The sequence below is a fragment of the Lynx canadensis genome, chromosome E1 (genome assembly GCF_007474595.2).
Source record: "Lynx canadensis isolate LIC74 chromosome E1, mLynCan4.pri.v2, whole genome shotgun sequence".
Lineage (NCBI taxonomy): Eukaryota > Metazoa > Chordata > Mammalia > Carnivora > Felidae > Lynx > Lynx canadensis.
Window position 1 is genome coordinate 27,664,020 of NC_044316.2, and position 19,358 is coordinate 27,683,377.

At 43.3% G+C, this 19,358-nt stretch overlaps 1 protein-coding gene across 1 annotated transcript in view; it reads right to left on the bottom strand.

The window, feature by feature from the left end:
• Positions 1 to 19,130, bottom strand: part of PPM1E (protein phosphatase, Mg2+/Mn2+ dependent 1E) — a 227,555-nt gene extending 208,425 nt beyond the window's left edge. The window contains exon 1 of the mRNA XM_030295986.1: positions 18,539 to 19,130. Coding sequence (XP_030151846.1) covers positions 18,539 to 18,996 — 458 coding nt within the window. The 5' untranslated portion in view covers positions 18,997 to 19,130. The remainder of the gene's footprint in view (positions 1 to 18,538) is intronic.
• Between the last annotated feature and the right edge of the window lie 228 nt (positions 19,131 to 19,358).

Here is a 19,358-nt window from a genome sequence, read left to right on the forward strand (position 1 = left end):
CCTCTCATATTTATGTGATAACTTATAGGTTCAATAAGAACATGTTCACAACCTGATTCCTGCCCTCTAGAGTTTTGGCCTAAGAAAGAATTTTATGTATCACATACCTCAAACACAATTTTGCAAACACTATACATATCACCTTAAAGGCATTACATTTTATTTTTTGTTGCTTGTTTTTTTAATGCAAAGGTAAATATTAGCTGTAGCACAATATAATTATCAAAAAACAGGCTAATTAAAAAGCAATTTTTTGTTTTAGTTTTTATTTTTAGATTCACAGCGTAGAGAAATGTGAATAAGAAATTCCTATGTAAGATCAAAGATGAGAGGTTCTATCTTGTGGTAAGTAGGTCAAATACTTCAAATTCATACCAAACAATAACGATAACGTTTCTGTCAGAATTGTATACATCATTATGGAATCAAGTCACCAGGAAGAAAACTATGTTTGATATTTCTAACCAGCAGATTGGTTCTTTGATTCTTTTTCCTTGATGACTTAAAACTAAAACAAGAAGTAATGGACTGGTCCTCCTCAGACCTTTACACCAGAAGGTAAAACCTTAAGTGAAAACACACACAAAGAATTAAAAATCTTCTCAATCTTTTAACTAGCTCTTTTTTTTTTAATGTTTGTTTATTTTTGAGACAGAGCGTGAGTGGGGGAGGGGCAGAGAGCGAGGGAGACAGAATCTGAAGCAGGCTCCCGGCTCCCGGCTCCCGGCTGTCAACACAGAGCCCGATGCGGAGCTCGAACCCACGAACCGTGAGATCATGACCCGAGCCGAAGTTGGAAGCTTAACTGACTGAGCCACCTAGGCGCCCCTTTTAACTAGCTCTTTTAACTAGCTTCCTCTCTCTACAGTATTATTATCATTTTTATTCGAACTTTTCATTGTTCACAATATCCTCAAAGAATTTACATGAAAACTCTTTTAAGCCACTGAAAATGTTCATTTTGCAAAAATGTTCATTTGCAAAACTGTGGAGTGCTAAAGATGAGAACTGTAAACATTGCTATAGCTAGTTGAAAATGTTAACATACGAAAAATAACATACAATAGGAAACCAAGCTCCTCTACCATTCAGAGAGCCGCAGAAGAAAATAATAACAAAGAGAAAGAAGAGAATGAGAATAGGCCTATAAAAATCTGGAAAGGAAACAACATGGTAGATCAAACACAAAATAAGTTGACGATTCATTCATTTATTCAGCAAATAACTGCCTACTATGGGCCAGGACTTGTACTAGATGCTGGATACACAAAGAACAACAAAACATTCTTTATCTCTGGCCCGCATTTGGGAGAAGATACATTAAACAACTAATGCATGCATATATATAAATTGTGATAAATGGATCTAAAGAAAAAAGGATGCTACGAAAACCAAAAACAAAACTTAATTTAGACCACAGGTAAGGAAACACCTCTATGAGAAAGAGATACTTTAAACCTAATGGTTGAGTTGGGTAGTTGGAAAGAAGGGGAAAAGCTGCTTGGGCAAAGAAAACAAAAGCTCAGAGGCCCTCTGACAGAGCAGGGCAGATTCTGGGAACTAAAGGAAGACCACTGTGATTGAAACATAATAACTGAGCACAGAGCCAGATCAAGATGAGGTCAGACAACTGCTGAATGGAAAACCAATGGACGGGAGGGAAATGTGGAAGAATAGTTTATAGAGTACTGCTGAAAGGGCGGGCCTACCCTGGCCGACTCCATCTTGTTCTGTGTCCTTCACCTTGACCACACCTCCTCCCCTTGAGTAACCACCCCCCCCACCTGCCTAACAGGACTCGGACCCTTCCCCAGGACCCTTCCCCAGCCAATCGGCTGAGGCCATAGCCATTACCTCACCAACTGCCCCTAGGCCCCAATAAAACCTTTGTCCTTTTGAAACTCGCTCTCTTTCCCTGGTATCTCACCGCTGCATCGGTGCAGGTAGGGGATTGAGCTCGAGCTAGCTCGAATAAAGGCTCTTTGCTTTTGCATCGGACTCGGCTCCCTAGTGGTCTTTGGGGATCACGAATTCTGGGCATAACATTTGGGGGCTTGTCCGGGATCCCCAAGACCCCCGAGGGACCCCCGACCCGGAGAGCCTGACTGGCCACGGTTAGTGTCTGTTTGTTCTGTCTTTTCTGTGTGAGCTCATTTCTGGAATTCTGGTAGTGCCCGACGCGGTCTAAGTGGATGCACTGGAGGACCACGGGCCGGGAGTTTCAGATGACGTTCCGATTCTCCCTTCTGGAGGGACGTGGAATCCCCTCAAAGGTCTGAGACGAGGCGGGTCGCTCCCGCTGGTCGGCGTGAGGCCGTCGTCTTTGGAGGGACGTGGAATCCCCTCATCGGTTTTGAAGGGACATGGAATCCCCTCAAAGGTCTAAGCTAGCTTGCAGTTTTGCTTCCATGGAGTTGGAAGACTTTCTAGGGGCCCTCTGTTTGTCTCTTTTTGTGTTTCTCTGTTTTGTTCTGTGGACTTACTGGACGGACGTTATGGGACAGACTCAGACTACTCCTCTAAGTATTATGATTGATCACTTTAAGGATGTGAGGGGAAGAGCTAACAACCTCAGTGTGGAAGTCCGAAAGGGTCAGTTGCAGTTTTTTTGTTCTAGCGAGTGGCCAACTTTCAATGTCAGATGGCCACCAGAGGGGACCTTTGACCTCCCTACCATCCACCGAGTCAGGAGTATCATCTCTCAGCCTAAGATGGGCCATCTTGATCAGCTCCCTTACATTATCACTTGGCAGGACCTTGTAGAAGACCCACCCTCTTGGCTTAAGCCCTTCCTAACCCTGCTCCCTCCGGAGCCAAAACCCATTCTTGCTTTGCAGGAGACAGAGAAGAGGAAAAGTCTTACCCAGCCTTCAGCACCCCTCTACCCTGTCCTACAGGGGGGTACTGAAGAAGAATTAATTTTTCCTCCCCCATATAACCCCTCTAGGATGCCGGAAGAACACCATCCTCCCCCTCCGGGGGAGGCAGACGCTGTTCCGAGAGTGGGAGGCGGAAACGCTCCAGGGGGAAGCCCGCCCTTTACCAGACAAAGGGCTCAGAGGGAGCAATCCGCTCCGCCGCCGACTCCACTATTCTGCCCCTGTGAGCTACCAGACCCCCAGACGCGGAGGGGAATCAGCCCCATCACTATTGGCCTTTCACCACTAGTGACCTCTACAATTGGAAAGCTCAGAATCCTAAGTTTTCCAAGAAACCGGCAGGGCTTATTGATTTATTAGACTCTGTTCTTTTTACCCATCAGCCCACGTGGGATGATTGCCAGCAGCTTTTGCAGGTCCTGTTCACGACTGAAGAAAGAGAAAGAATCCTCAGTGGGGCCCGAAAACTAGTTCCGGGTGCAGACGGGAATCCCACCACCAACCAGGCTCAGATAGATGCCTCCTTCCCCTTAACTTGGCCCCAGTGGGATTTCAACACGGCAGAAGGTAAGGAGAGGCTCCGGGTCTACCGCCAGACTTTAATGGGGGGGTCTCCAAATGGCTGCTAGAAAGCCAACCAATTTGGCCAAGGTAGGAAATGTACAACAGGGAAAAGATGAATCTCTGGCTGCCTTTTTAGAACGGATCATGGAGGCATTCCGTACCTATACCCCCATGGATCCAGAGGCTCGGTAAAGCAAGGCAGCTGTTATCATGGCCTTTGTAAACCAATCGGCCAAAGACATTAGGAGAAAATTACAGAAAATAGATAGACTAGGAGAAAAAAAGTCTGCAGGACTTACTGGTGGTAGCCGAAAAGGTATATAATAACCGGGAGCCTCCTGAGGACAAGCAGGCTCGGGCCACGGCGGCTGCCAGCAGTAAGCAGACTCGAGACCTGGCCAGAATACTACTAGCTACCACTGCTGACTTCCCCGAGGAACAAGACCGCCGTCTCCGGCAGCTGGCAGACGACGCAAGAAAAGGTAAAGGAACCACCAAGGGGGGGAAGCAGAGGCTGCAGAAGGATCAGTGCGCATACTGCAAGGAGATAGGGCATTGGGCCCGAGATTGTCCAAAAAGGGCCGGCGGGAAGGGAAGCAAGACTGATCGAGTAAAAGTCCTAGAGCTAGATGAACTAAGTGATTAGGGGAGTCGGGGTTCGGACCCTCTCCCCGAACCCAGGGTAACTCTTAAAGTGGAGGGGACCCCTATTGACTTCCTTGTCGACACCGGAGCACAACATTCGGTCCTCCGCACCCCATAAGGAAAACTAGCCAACAAGAAGTCCTGGGTACAAGGAGCAACTGGTATGAGCCAGTATTCATGGACTACCCGAAGAACAGTAGATTTGGGAACGGGCCGGGTATCCCACTCCTTTATGGTAATACCAGAATGCCCCTACCCGCTGTTAGGACAAGACTTACCAAGATTGGAGCTCAGATAACTTTCAGACAAGGGGGGCCTCAGGTCACCGATGGCAAGGGCCACCCCATCCAGGTCCTGACCATGAAACTGGAGGATGAATACCTCCTCCACCAGGAGGCGCTCCCGAGAGAGGATAATATAGACAGAAGGCTACAAGAATTCCCCTCGGTTTGGGCAGAGACAGGGGGGATGGGACTAGCCACTCATAGGACCCCAGTCCTGGTAGAGCTCAAGCCAGGAGAGAGTCCAGTAAGGATCAAACAATACCCCATGTCTCAGGAGGCCCGGAAGGGGATCCAGCCACACATCCGGAGACTACAAAGCCTAGGGGTACTAGTTCCTTGCCAGTCTGCCTGGGACGACCCCTTACTGCCGGTCAAAAAGCCTCACACAAATGACTACCGACCAGTACAAGACCTCCGGGAAGTAAATAAGAGGGTCGCAGACATACACCCAACTGTTCCCAACCCATATACTCTCTTGAGCTCCTTGGTGCCCTCCAGGGTCTGGTATATTGTACTAGATTTAAAGGACGCCTCCTTCAGTCTGCTGTTGGCACCCCAGAGCCAACCCTTGTCCGCCTTTGAGTGGCATGATCCGGAGGAGGGCTACAGTGGGCAACTCACCTGGACACGGCTACCTCAGGGATTCAAAAATTCACCCACCATCTTCGACGAGGCACTACACGAGGACCTGGTATTTACAGACACCTTCTCTGGCTGGGTGGAGGCATACCCAACCAAGCATGAAACGGCTCAGACGGTGGCTAAGAAGCTACTAGAAGACATCTTACCCAGGTATGGTTTTCCTGCCATGGTAGGATCGGACAATGGACCAGCTTTTATCTCGCAGGTAACACAGGCAGTAGCCAAGGCGGTGGGGGCAAACTGGAAATTACATTGTGCTTATAGGCCCCAGAGCTCAGGACAGGTAGAAAGAATGAATAAAACCCTAAAAGAGACCCTTACCAAATTAACCATGGAGACTGGCGGGGACTGGGTGACTCTCCTACCATACGCCCTTTACCGGGTTAGAAACACTCCTTACACTCTGGGTTTTACTCCCTACGAGATCATGTTTGGCAGGCCACCCCCTGTTATTCCCAGCCTTCGAGCTGAACTTATTGCTGAGTTTAAAGATCAAGAACTTTTTCTTTCCTTGAGCGGGCTCCAGAGGGCGCACGAGGACATTTGGCCGTGCCTCCGTGCCATCTACGAGGCTGGCCCGATCCCGACACCTCATTAGTACAGGCCGGGAGACTGGGTCTACGTCAAGAGGCACCACCAAGAGACTCTCGAGCCGCACTGGAAGGGACCCTACATCATGGTGTTGACAACCCCCACCGCTCTCAAGGTAGACGGCATCGCGACCTGGGTCCATCACACCCACGCTCAGCCAGCGGACCCCTCCTCTATCCGGAAGGACGTTGTCATGCGATGGGCCATCAGTCGGGACCAACACAACCCGCTCAAGCTCAAGCTACAGCGCATTCAACCTACCTAACATTGGTAACTCTGTTAACTCTGCTTGTCATTGCTCATGCTGCTGGGAGTCCCCATGCCCCCCAAAACATCACCTGGCAGATCATAGACACCAGCTCGGGGACAATACTTAATCAGACGTCCCAGAGCCACCCCAGGGACACTTGGTTCCCAGAACTTTGCGTAAACCTCCAAACTCTGTTCCCCTTGTCACCATAAATGCAGCCGGTCCCATGATTGGGTCCCTAAGCTACATGACAAGGGGGTCCCTAAGCTACGCCGGCCGACTCCATCTTGTTCTGTGTCCTTCACCTTGACCACACCTTCTCCCCTTGAGTAACCACCCCCCCACCTGCCTAACAGGACTCGGACCCTTCCCCAGGACCCTTCCCCAGCCAATCGGCTGAGGCCATAGCCATTACCTCACCAACTGCCCCTAGGCCCCAATAAAACCTTTGTCCTTTTGAAACTCGCTCTCTTTCCCTGGTATCTCACCGCTGCGTCGGTGCAGGTAGGGGATTGAGCTCGAGCTAGCTCGAATAAAGGCTCTTTGCTTTTGCATCGGACTCGGCTCCCTAGTGGTCTTTAGGGATCATGAATTCTGGGCATAACACTGCTACAGGAAGCTAAGTAAGAGTTGATGAAAACTTGGTCCAAGCTGGTGGAAATGAAGACAAAAAGAAATGGGCAGACTATTTTTCTTTCATTTACAAGTGGAATTAAAAGACTTTGAAACAAAATAATTAAAATGCTCTGCCATCTTGCTTCTCTCTTGTGGTATGAAAAATTACTAAAATGGTCCCCCAAAGATGCCCCACTCTTAACCGCTAAAATCTGTGGATACTAATGAAATATCACTCCTATGATTGTGTTATATTGTACAGCAAGTTGATCTGAAAATGGGGAGATTATCTCAGTGGATCTGATCTAATCAAATGAGGTCTTAAAAGCAGACAGCTTTCTCTGGCAGCAAGAGAAGCCAAAGAAATTTGAAGAATGAGAAGGATTTTGATGTGCCATTAGTGGTTTGAAAATGAAGAGGGCTCTGTGAGAAGGAATGTGGGTGGCTTCTAGGAATGATAATCAGCTCCCACCTGACAATTACCAAGGAAATAGAGACCTCAGATCTTTCATGAGGATCTAGATTCTGTTAACAACCGGAATAGGCTTGGGAAGTGGAGTCTTCTCCTGAGCCTCCAGATAAGTCCAGTCGGCCAACACTTTGGTCTTAACTTGAGACCTTAAGCAGAGAACCTAGTGGAACATTCCTGGACTTAACTGTAAGAAAACAATAGGCATTGTTTCAAGCCACTAAGTTTGGGTAACACATTACACAACAACAGAAAAGTAACTGAAAACTATCACCCCCTATACTCCGTGAAAAGTTAACAATTCAGTAATCTAAATCAGATTATGCTCTTGTCAAGAAAGAAATCTAAGAAAAATAAATTCAGCTTGCTATTCCTCCAAAAACTGAATAAAGATGTAGATGGTGACTGGAGGACCCATTTAAATGTGACTTTGAAATTAAATGTCAGATATGCGTTATAGAATTAAAGTTTTTGTTATTTAATGAAACCCGTGTGATTCAATACAGTCACTAGCCTGATATGGTACCTAAATATTTGAAGTATGATATTCTAAAGTCAGATGTGCTGTAAGTGCAAAAGATACACAGGATTTTGAAAACTCGGTATAAAAAATTGTAATGTCTTTGGGCACCTGGGTGGCTCAGTCAGTTAAGTGTCTGACTCTTGATTTCAGTTCAGGTCATGATCCCAGGGTCATGGGATCAAGGTCCACTTCGGGATCCATGTTGAGCATGGAGCCTGCTTAAGATTTACTCTCTCTCTCTCTCTCTCTCTCTCTCTCTGCACCCCTCTCCCCTGCTCACATTCTCTCTCTAAAATAATTTTTCAACGTTTATTTATTTTTGGGACAGAGAGAGACAGCATGAACGGGGGAGGGGCAGAGAGAGAGGGAGACACAGAATCAGAAACAGGCTCCAGGCTCTGAGCCATCAGCCCAGGGCCTGACGCGGGGCTCGAACTCACAGACCGCGAGATCGTGACCTGGCTGAAGTCGGACGCTTAACCGACTGCGCCACCCAGGCGCCCCTCTCTAAAATAATTTTTTAAAATTAAAATTAAAAATAATATTTTAATATTGATTACATGTTTAAATGGTAATATGTTTTGATATATGATATTTGGATATACTGTATTTGGTTAACTAAATTATTAAAACTAAATTCACCTGTCTTTCAATTTTTAAAATGTGGTTACCAAATTTTCAATTATATATGTGGTTCAGTTATACTCCTTTTGGATAGCACTGGTCTAGACTTCTAGGTGAGTGTCCTCTTCCAAAATGCCAGCCAACTAGAAGTATTCTCTTTCCATTATAGTTCAGTGACATTACTGGCATACAGCTATGTAAAAATACTAGCTGACTGGTATAGCAGTTCAAATATTAGTGAGAACACTGACAAACCAAACCTCTTATACAATGAAGTTGGACAAAGTAATCTGTCTAACAAAGTAAAAGTGTAAGTAACTTCAATCTGACAATCCCACTTTTAGATATGTACCCAAGAAATCTATAAAGACATGCACAAGGAGACATGACCAAACTGTAGAATTATCTGAAGGGCAGAGAATGCCAGCTCTCCATCAAAGTTCTGTTTTCTTTTTTCCATGGTGTAGAGTTGTTCTCGGTTCTGTTTGCTGTGAAATGTGGGCCATGGGTGGTGCCAACATGACTTGCATTCTATTCATTGAAAAGTGAGAAGAATTATATATGTCCTTTGTCCTTTCTAAAGACTGCTCCTAAAAACTTCCAACACCATTCTCTACTCTTCTTATGCTTGCTTGCTGCATGGATGTTGATGCCTAAAGCAACCTTGGAAACTACAGGTTGAAGGTGACATACCCTCTATTAGCCTGAATCCCTTAATCACTCTATAGAACACAGCCCTTTCTTCTCCATTGAGGGTTACTCTGTGAGCAAGCAATTAACACTATGTTAGGCTTTTGAGATTTTAGGATTTACCCATTACAGTAGCTATTATTAAACTAATAGAGTGCATAATACGCAAAAATTAGAAACAACCCAAATGTCTGTCAATAGATTGGATAAATAAGTCATAATACAATCAGACAATGGAATGCTATATAGTAGCTAAAATGAAAAAAAAAAAAACAAAAACCTAGATCTCTATGTATCAACACATATCTTTTTTAAAGTCTCAAGAGAGCTATTTATAAAAATGAAAGCAAATTAAAAGCCCAGCATACATTGAGACCATACAAATTCATATGTAGTAAAAATATAAAAATACAGAAGGATACATTACAAGAATCCTCAGATTACCTTTGAGAAAAAGGAAATGGGTTTAGAGAAGAGAGTGAAAACAAAATCTTCAATTCCATATGAAATGTTTCATTTCTTTAAAATGATCCTAATTATGACAATTTGTTGAAACTGAATAATGGGTATATGGATATTTGCTTTATTATTCTATTTGGTAAATATTTAAAATATTTCATAATACAAAAAAATCTTTTTATTTTTTTTAATTTTTTTTAATGTTTATTTATTATTGAGAGACAGAGAGAGACAGAGCATGAGCATGGGAGGGGCAGAGAGAGGAGGAGACACAGAATCTGAAGCAGGCTCCAGGCTCCGAGCTGTCAGCACAGAGCCCGATGCAGGGCTTGAACTCACAAACCGCAGGATCATGACCTGAGCCCAAGTTGGCCGCTTAACCAACTGAGCCATCCAGGTGCCCCAAAAAATATTCTTTTTAAACATATATCTGCTAGAGGGTAAACTAATAAAACCTTGTTAGAGGACATTTTAAAACTGTGAATGAAAAGTCTTAAATATGTAAATATGTTTTAACACAGTCCCAACAATAGAACTACACACTAAGAAAATTAAAAGTTTGCTCAAAGTATGAGCATCACAGTATTCTTAGAGTAACCAAAAATTGGTTAACACCTAAAAGTCCAATAGAATTGTGATTAAATTACTGAGTGTTCATTTTAAAGTTACATAGGATATAATGGGAGGTGGGGTGAGATGTCTGGAGGTTAGGATGAAACAAGATTGGCCACAAATTGATCATTGCTAAGGGTGGGTGATGAGTGCATTATTTTATTTTCCATACACTTAAAAGTTCAAAATTTAATAAGTTTTTTATTTTTACTACGTTTTTAAAAAAGCAGTTTAAAATTGTAAGAACTACATTTTTTAAATCTTTATTTTTAATTTACTTATTTTTATTTTTAATGTTTATTTTTGAGAGAGAGACGGAGAGCCAGGTGGACAGGGCAGAGAGAGAAGGAAACAGAATCTGAAGCAGGCTCCGGGCTCTGAGCTGTCAGCACAGAGTCCAATACAGGGCTCAAACCCACAAACTGTGAGATCATGACCTGAGTCGAAGTCAGACCCTCAACCGACGGAGCCACCCAGGCACCCCAGAACTATCTTTTTTAAAAATCTCAGCTCATTCACTGGATCAGCAAATATTTATTGTGTGTTGTACATGTCCCTCTCAATATTAACCTAGGGATATGATGGCAAACATGTAGCTAATAAATCTAATGCAAATGGCTCCAAACACTTGCTCAGACACCCTACCAAAATATTTGGAGCACCACGAACCTCCTCCCCAATGTGTGTATACTTTTTGCTCTCTCTCTCCCCTACCATGTATGTGTATGTATATGTGTGTAAATATATATATATATATATATATATATATATATATATATATATGGTATATCTGTATACATATGGAATATCTGTATATGTATACAGATATTTATAAATTACATACATACACACATGCACATTTGCACACAACTCTCACAGGTAATTTTTTTTTAAAAGTAGGCTGCATGCCCAGTGTGGGGCTTGAACTCATGACCCTCAAGTTAAGAGTCACATACTCTACCAACTGAGCTAGCCAGGCACCCCTCACAAGTAATATTTGGGTATTTCTTTGAATAACCTGTATTTCATTATTTCACATAATCTACTTAATAAATCCATTCTTGTTGATTTCTAATCAGATAGGATATTCTCTTTTTTAAAAAAATCTTATGTAACTAAGTATGGGAGAAGCACAGGCAATCGAGTTTTGTTGTTTCTTACACTTACAAATATTATATTAAACCTATGATTTCTTTGCAGGAATTTTTATTTTGTTTTGCAGGAATTTTTAAAGCCAAACATCCATTTTGTGAGGGTTAATTTTGTTAAAACCAGGAAATATAATAAATCCATTTAATCAGTGTAGGTAAACTGCAATACTTCATAACATTCTGAAAAATGGGAGGGAGGGTGCCAGTGTTGATTCTTCTAACCTGTGAAACTTGCATTTCATCAGTATACCTCATTTACCATGCTTGACATAAAATCAGTTGTCACACGGAACTGCACATCTAAATCAACACATCAAGTATTAACAGCACTTACACTTGCATTTTGTATACAAGTAAATGGATTTCAGTATTTTCTTCTTTTGCCCTAATGGATTGTTTTGGGTACACCTCACTTTGAAAACCACTGCTCTAGTAAAAAACACAGATTTGTTGACAAAAAAAATAATGAATCAAACAAGTGCTACAACAGGAAAAGGCATTGGGTATTCTAGAGGGGCACATGGAAGAGACACTTAACTCATGAGTGTGGGGATGGTGAATAAGCTGTTAAATGGAGACCTAAAGAACGGGTAAGAGATTGGACTGGGAAGGGTGGTAGTGGGGGTGCATAGTATTCTAGGTAGAAGGAATACTGTGTTATATGCAAAAGTGCAGAGGTAAGACCAAACATGGCATGTTCAAACTAATATATTAGTAGTCTAAAATAGCCATAGTTTCTAGAGCTGTAGAGGTGGGATGGAGTCAGCAGACAGTGATTCAGAAATGAGGCTGATGGGATAAGATTATAAGGCCTTCTTTGAATTTTACCTGAAGAGCAATGGAGAGATAAGTAATGAAGGTATACAGTAAAGAACTTGGCTTTGCCCGGAGAGAGGTCTGGCCTTTGTCTGTGGCTCCCAGGAGGTAACCTCTAAACTTTGGAATTTCTGGAGTAATGGGAGTGCCTTCATTATTTATGATGGGCCCCTGGGACCACATGGTATCAGCCTGACCTCCAGTTCAACCAATCAATCTCAATAAAAACTCTGGACACCGGGGCCCCTGGCTGGCTCAGTTGGAAGAAGGTTGTTTTTTGTTTTTGTTTTTGTTTTTTTTAGAATGTGCGACTGTTGAACTTGGGGTCATGAATTGAAGTCCCACACTGGGTATAGAATTTACTTAAATAAAATTTAAAAATGAAACAAAACAAAAAACCTCTGGACGCTGAAGCTCGAGTGAGCTTCTTGGGCTGGAATACTCTAGGTGTTATTATCACACATCAATCCTGGAGAGGGGAGCACATCCCTGAAGACAATAGAAGTTTCACATTTGAAACTCTCCTAGATTGTGTCCATGCATGTCTTTTGTTGGCTGGTCCTAATTTGTTTTCTGGGTTTTTTTTTTTTAACTATATATATATTTTTTTTTTTTCTTTTTTTTTGAGAGTGAGAGAGAGAGAGAGGAAAGGAGGGAGGGAGGGAGGGAGGGTCAAAGAGAGAGGGAGAGAGAGGGAGAATTCCAAACAGGCTCCACACCATCAGCAGAGTTGGGTGCAGGGCTCCAACTCACGAACCAGGAGATCATGACCTGAGCTGAAATCAAGTGTCAGGTGCTTGGGGTGCCTGGGTGGCTCAGCTGGTTAAATGTCTGACTTCGACCCAGGTCATGATCTCAGTTTGTGAATTCGAGCCCTGCCTGGGTTCAGTGCTGATAGCTTGGAACCTGGAGCCTGCTTTGGATTCCGTGTCTCCCTCACTCTCTGCCCCTCTCCTGCTCGGGCTCTGTCTTTCTCTCTCTCTCAAAAATAAACAAACATTTTTAAAAAAGAGCCAGATGCTTAACCACTAAGCCACCTAGGCACCCCCTTGCTTTTTGTTTAAAGATTTTTAAGCAATCTCTACACCCAACCATGGGGCTGAAATTTACAATCCCGAGATCAAAAGTCGAATGCTCCACCGACTAAATTACAACTCTGGCTGGTTGTAATTTGTAACTTTTCTCTATAATGAACAATATCCATTAGTACAATAGCCTTCAGGGAGTTCTGTGAGTCTTTCCAGTAGGTGACCAAATCTAGGGGTCGTTTTGAGAAATCCCTAAACTTACAGTTGATGTCAGAAGAGAGGGTGGTCTTGTGTGGTCTCTTCCATCTAACTCTGTAGTTGAACCCTAACTCCTTGCAGCTGGGGTCAGAAGTCTTGGGCAGACTTAGTGGTCTGGAGTACTGTGCCTTTAACCGCACAGTCTGGCTAGCTGAGAAAAGAATAAAAATGTTTAAGCAGTAGGTGACAATTAGACAATCTACATAATCTAGATTCTAGAGGAATCACTTATACTGGGGAGAATATACTGGAGAAGAGTAAGATTGGCAAAAGATGACAATGACAATGGGAATGGAGTGGGACATATCTATGAGATGTTTACAAGGCAAAATTTATTGAATGTGAAGGGTGAGAAAAAGAGAAATCAGAAATGGACCCACCAGAAAGAGAATCAGATTTTAGTTTTGTTTGTTTTGAGGGAGACAGAGGGAGTTGGAAGATTGAATTAGGTCCTGAACAGTTTGAGAAGCCTTTTGGATATCTAGGTAGGGCTGTTTCCAAGCAGAGATGGAAACAGAGTTGGGAATCAAATAACCAAAGCCATGGGAGAAATTGGTATCAACTACAAACAAGTAAGACATCAGAGTTGAAAAGGCTAAGGACCAAACATCAATATTCAAGGGATAGGCAGAGTACTAAAAGCTCACAGAAAAGCAGCAGCCTGAGAGGCAGGAATAAAACTTGAAAACTATGGTTAACAATGAATGCTTGATATCTTTCTTCTTCTTGCTAATGTGAATTTTCTCTGCTTCTTATAGTGAACATTTATTACTTCTTTTTTTTTTTTAATGTTCATTTACTTATTTTGAGCCAGAGAGAGCACAAGTGAGTAACGGAGGGGCAGAGAGCAGAGAAGAGATTCCCAAGCAGGCTCCGCGATGTCAGCACAGAGCCTAACACAGGGCTCAATCCCACAACCATGGGATCACATCAAGAGTCGGACACTTAACCAACTGAGCCACCCAAGCACCCCTACTTCTTACTAATAAGAAAAAAGGTGTAGTTTTAAATGAATGATATTATAAAACTTGCATGCAGTTATTTTTTATTTATATATGTAAAAGTGAGACAAAGTTTAGTAATTTCTGAACTATCTGAAACTTATTAAATGTTTCACATAATTCAATATAACTGAATTACTAGTGTCTATAACCGAAGATTTTCTTTTCAAAGCCATTTTAAAATTCCCCTGCACCCCTCATTACTATATGGAACTGCTTAACTTTGCCAGGGTGCTGGAATATGTCTCCCCATCAAGAAGTCCAATGAGTAACTGAGGAAACAACTGCTCTAAAAATGTAATGACATATACCTCTAGTAAAGACTTCAGAGCATGTGCTTCTTCTGGATGAAAACAAATAGATTTATCCCCAGTATAGTGTAGACAAATACACAGTATTGACCCATGTAACCTATACATGTAGCCTCATATTCACATCTGCTCTAAGATCAGTTGTAAACTTTTTATTTATTTATTTGCAAACTATTTCAAAGCTATAATCCTCATTTCCACCTTTTCAAAGCAAGTCCCTCATTAACCTCAGAAACCCTAATATTGTCATTAGAAAAAGGTTCTAATTGGGGCGCCTGGGTGGCGCAGTCGGTTAAGCGTCCGACTTCAGCCAGGTCACGATCTCGCGGTCCGTGAGTTCGAGCCCCGCGTCAGGCTCTGGGCTGATGGCTCAGAGCCTGGAGCCTGTTTCCGATTCTGTGTCTCCCTCTCTCTCTGCCCCCTCCCCCATTCATGCTCTGTCTCTCTCTGTCCCAAAAATAAATTAAAAAAAAAACGTTGAAAAAAAAAATTATAAAAAAAGAAAAAGGTTCTAAATCACTGGAATTTTTTATGACAATAGATCAACTCAGTAAAAGTTCTAAAATATCGCATGCTTTTATTATTGATTCTTAAAGTTTAATAAACTGGAAAAAAATGTTTAAATGGTCCTTAAAAAGGTATTTAATAGCCCACAACAGAGGTCTTTCCCATCCAAGGAGACTTTTGCTATTTTCAAATTGTTGTTCTTATTCTTTCAAAATGTTACATGTTGTTTTTATCTAGTAGAGGATATCTAAATATATATTTCCCATTTTGAAAGCAAAAACTTCATCCCAAATACTACTCTGAAAAACTTTTAAGTTGCTAATTATAACTATATTTTGTTTATTTAAACATTGATCCTTTACTTACCTAAATAAGTGCTTATCTCAAGGTAGTCCTGACTTTATCAAAATGAAGAATGTTTAACTCTATCTGCTGTTCCTATTCTAAAATTCTTGAGAAGCAAAATATTGAGAAAAACATTCACTATGTTTGTTTTTTTTTACTTTCAACCAGTCTATACATAAAATAGTAATGAGAAGATAAGCACCTTTACTTCTTTTCTTCAGAGAAGCTTAGTCTGTTTAGCAGCTACATATTGTATAGTTATAAAATCCTGACAGAAAACACACACTACAGACTTATAAAACTGGTATTAAAGGGGCACCTAGGTGGCTCAGTCGGTTGGGCGTCGGACTTCAGCTCAGGTCATGATCTCGCAGTCAGTGAGTTTGAGCCCCGCATCCGGCTCTGTGCTGACAGCTCAGAGCCTGCTTTGGATTGTCTCCTTCTCTCTCCGCCCCTCCCCAGCTCACACTCCGTTCTCTCTGTCTCTCAAAAATGAATAAACGTTAAAAAACAAAAACAAAAACAAAAAACTGGTATTAAATGCAGTGTGATTTTCTTCTTACACTAGTCCCAACTATCAAATTGGTGAATATATAGTTCAGGGAGCTCTATTTAAGAATTTTAGCACCATTTGACCAGTATGACAGAGTTTTTAAAGCATATTAAGAATTCCCAAAATAAGGAGTGGGTGGTTGAGAAAATATTTTGGAAAAAAAAATAACCTTCCCCAAGTAAGCAATTTCAACATCTTTTTATTTCTTTCTTTCCTTTTTAAGTTTATTTATTTATTTTAAAAAGAGAGGGAAAGAGGGAGAGAATCCCAAGTAGGCTCTGCATTGTCAGCCCAGAGCCCAATTCCGGACCCCATCTCACCAACTGGGAGACCATGACCTAAAGGTGGACGCTTAACCAACTGAGCCACCAGGCGCCTCTCAACATATTTCTAATCAGAATCATTTCAAAATATTTCCTAGGAAACTTGAGGACCCATCATTTCAAATATGTAAAGCAGAGTTGTGCAGTTCAGAGTTTATGTTGAGAAAAGTCAAAACTATTTGTACATAATTTGTCATTTGTTAGTTCAGATCCACTTTTCTCATCTGTAAAATAAAGTGCTTAGACAGAAACATGATCTACCTCTACTGTGTCTTCCAGTATTGACTCTGGTGACTGATATGATTTTCTTTTATTAAAAAAAAAATTAAAAGTGTTAACTTAAAAGTATGGTTTTTAAACCGTGAAGATTTTTTTGTTTTTAATCTGTTAAGGAGTTTGAAGATACTTTACATAAACAAGCCAGCCATTTTATATCCGAGTAAAAATAGGTTAATAGCTTTTGCACAAAACACAGTAAAAATCATGAAATCTTTAACTTAAGGTGAAATAATATTTTCTAACTTTGCTAGTTACTTCAAATCCAAACTTCTGTTCTCAAATGGTCATTTTAGCATTTGAATACTTTTTCTAGTTTTATGTATGTTGAAATTAATCTTGCTTCCTTTCCATATGGAAAAACACATCTACTTACCATCTTACTTAACATCTTTATATAGATTTCAGTTTTTCAAAATCTTCTTGAATGGTAAATGTTCATGGTTGTTTTAAATTAATGACTCTCTTTTTAATGAACCTTCTCTACTGTTTGTGTTTCTTTAATTCTGTCACTGCATTTGTAAAGGTAAGAGCTGTCAAAATAAAATTAGTCTGATGCTGAGATAAATTCCTCCACTTTGATAAACATTTCCATTTTATTTTAAGCAGGAAGTTTCAAGTGTCTATTTAGTGTTTGAAAATGACATTTCATAAGCCCTTTTCTATGACAGTTTTCAAACACTAGGAAGAAATACTCTAAAATGTTAATACTGTTTATCCTTGGTGGTGGTATTACACGCCATTTTATTTTTTACATTTCCCAGAAAGCATTATTACTTTGGTAACCGGATAGTATTTCAAAATTAAATTTTAAATAGCTTATAAAGTGTAGGACATCAACACAGTCCACTTCTACAGCACATACGTTAAATGCTTTTTCCCTATTGATAAACTTCTGCTTTAACAGGAAGAATGATTTGGTCAGATGTCTGTTAGATTGGATGAAGACCTGACATTTACTTTCCAGGCCCTTCTTTCAAGTCCGGCTTTTGAGAAAATCCAAGAAGTGAGTTTGAATTTAATTGCAGTGAATCTTGCAGCAGTAAACTTTTAGGGAGCCAGAATAACACCTTTCATCACAACTATCAGCAGAATGCCAAGACACTCTCAGGTTTACCAATGTTTTCAGAGATTTGTCAGTATTCTTCTCTGTCATTATTTCAGAACAATTCCATTTAGAAAGAAACGCAATTGTAAACCGTTTCTATTTCAAGCCCATAAAAACCAGAACTGGGATGAAAGGCAAAGCCTCGACCTTTCTATTTTAGACTTTCATCTGTGTAGCTAAGCCATCTGCTTTCTCTCCCCTACCCCATCTACTTACTTAATGGACTGAAAATACTGCACGTAATTGCAATGTTATCAAACCAGCCTGACTTTTCCACTTTAACGAATTATGACTCTGTGTCTTTCACCTGAAGATTCGCTGGTAAAAATGTGCTTGCCCTTCCCTCTCAATTCCTTCCCACCTCCCTCAATTACAAGTTATCAAAAATCTTTAAAACACTCGGCTTCCGCGGATTAAGCCCATCTAAACACCGCTTCACTTTCAACGCTGAGCGCCTGAAAGAAAATCAACCCCAGTCTCTCCTGTGGCTCTAAGGCCGGTATTATTATCACTGTTCTTGCGGTTACGCAGAAGGCACCTCGCAGCTCAGCCTAGAAAAGAGTCGCGTCTCTCCGCCGCCAAACAACAAGGGACTCAGACTGGGAAAAGACAGACCCGGGTGGGAGGAAACCTCCCAAGAAGAGGAAGGGAGCCGGGAAGAAGAGGGAGCTCATAAGACGGGAAGAAAGGACCTTCCGAAGCAGGAAGGAAAAGGGGGTTCGTGAAGTGGAACAAGAAGTGGGCAGCCGAGGTGCAGCGGGAAGAAGGGGCCGAGGCCGGCGGGAGGGCGCCGGGGGCGGCTCCCCGGTCAGGCAGGAGACGCGGAGGCCGAGGCGGGCGTGGGCAGCTCTCAGAGACCGCCCGAGTCGGAGCAGCTGGGGCGATTCCAACGGCGCGAGGCGCGGGAGTGGGGGTGAAGAGAGGAAAGGAGAGCAGTTGAGGGGCCGAGAGCCGCGTCGAGGCCGATGCGGCGGAGACAGCGGGCCCACCCCCAGCCAAGCCCCGCTACTTAACTATTTGTAGAGCTGCTGCAGGCACAGGTCCAGGCTCTCGCCCTCCACCTCCTCACGGGTGATGCGCTCCGACAGCGGCCGCGGGAGCGGGGGCAGAGGCGGCAGCTGGGGCTGCGGCGGCGGCGGTGGCACGGCCGACTGCCCCCGGGCTGCCGCCGCCTCCTCCTCCTCGCCCTCTGCTGCCGCCGCCGCCTCTTCCTCCACCGCCTCCTCTTCGGGCTCGGGGTCTTGCTGGTGCTCTTGCTCCCCCTCCTCCGTCGCGGCTACGGCGGCCGCCTCCTCCCCGGGGTCCTCGACCGAAGCCTCGGCCGCTTCAGCCACTACCAGTTCGGTCTCGGGCTCCAACTCGGGTTCGGGTTCCGGTTCAGGCTCGCCGCCGCCGCACGGTCCGCGAAACTCGCCCAGGAATAGCTCCAGGAAGCGCCGGTAAGTTTTCTCCTCAGGGCTGCAGCCGGCCATCGCTACTCATGCCCCGGGGCCGACCGGGAAAGTGGGGGGGGGGGGAGTCCAGGAAGGGGAGGGGGCTGCTCTCGAGCCTCAGGCTCCCGCAAAGGCTGTTAACGGCCACACCGGCACGAGCGATCAGCACTAGGTTGCCTGGAGAGGGCTCCCGCAGGCGTGCGCGCCGCCGAGCGCGGACGTGCGCGGCCCGGGGGCGGGGGCGGAGCGCGCTGCCCCCTCCCGGGTCTGTAGGGAAAGTTGGTGACGGGCGCGCGCTCAGGGTCCAGCGGCAGCCCACCCTCCAGCCCTCCCGAGAGCTCAGCCCACGCTGCCTAGAGACTGTCGCCATGGCAACCGGCTCTAATTAAGAATTTCAGGGT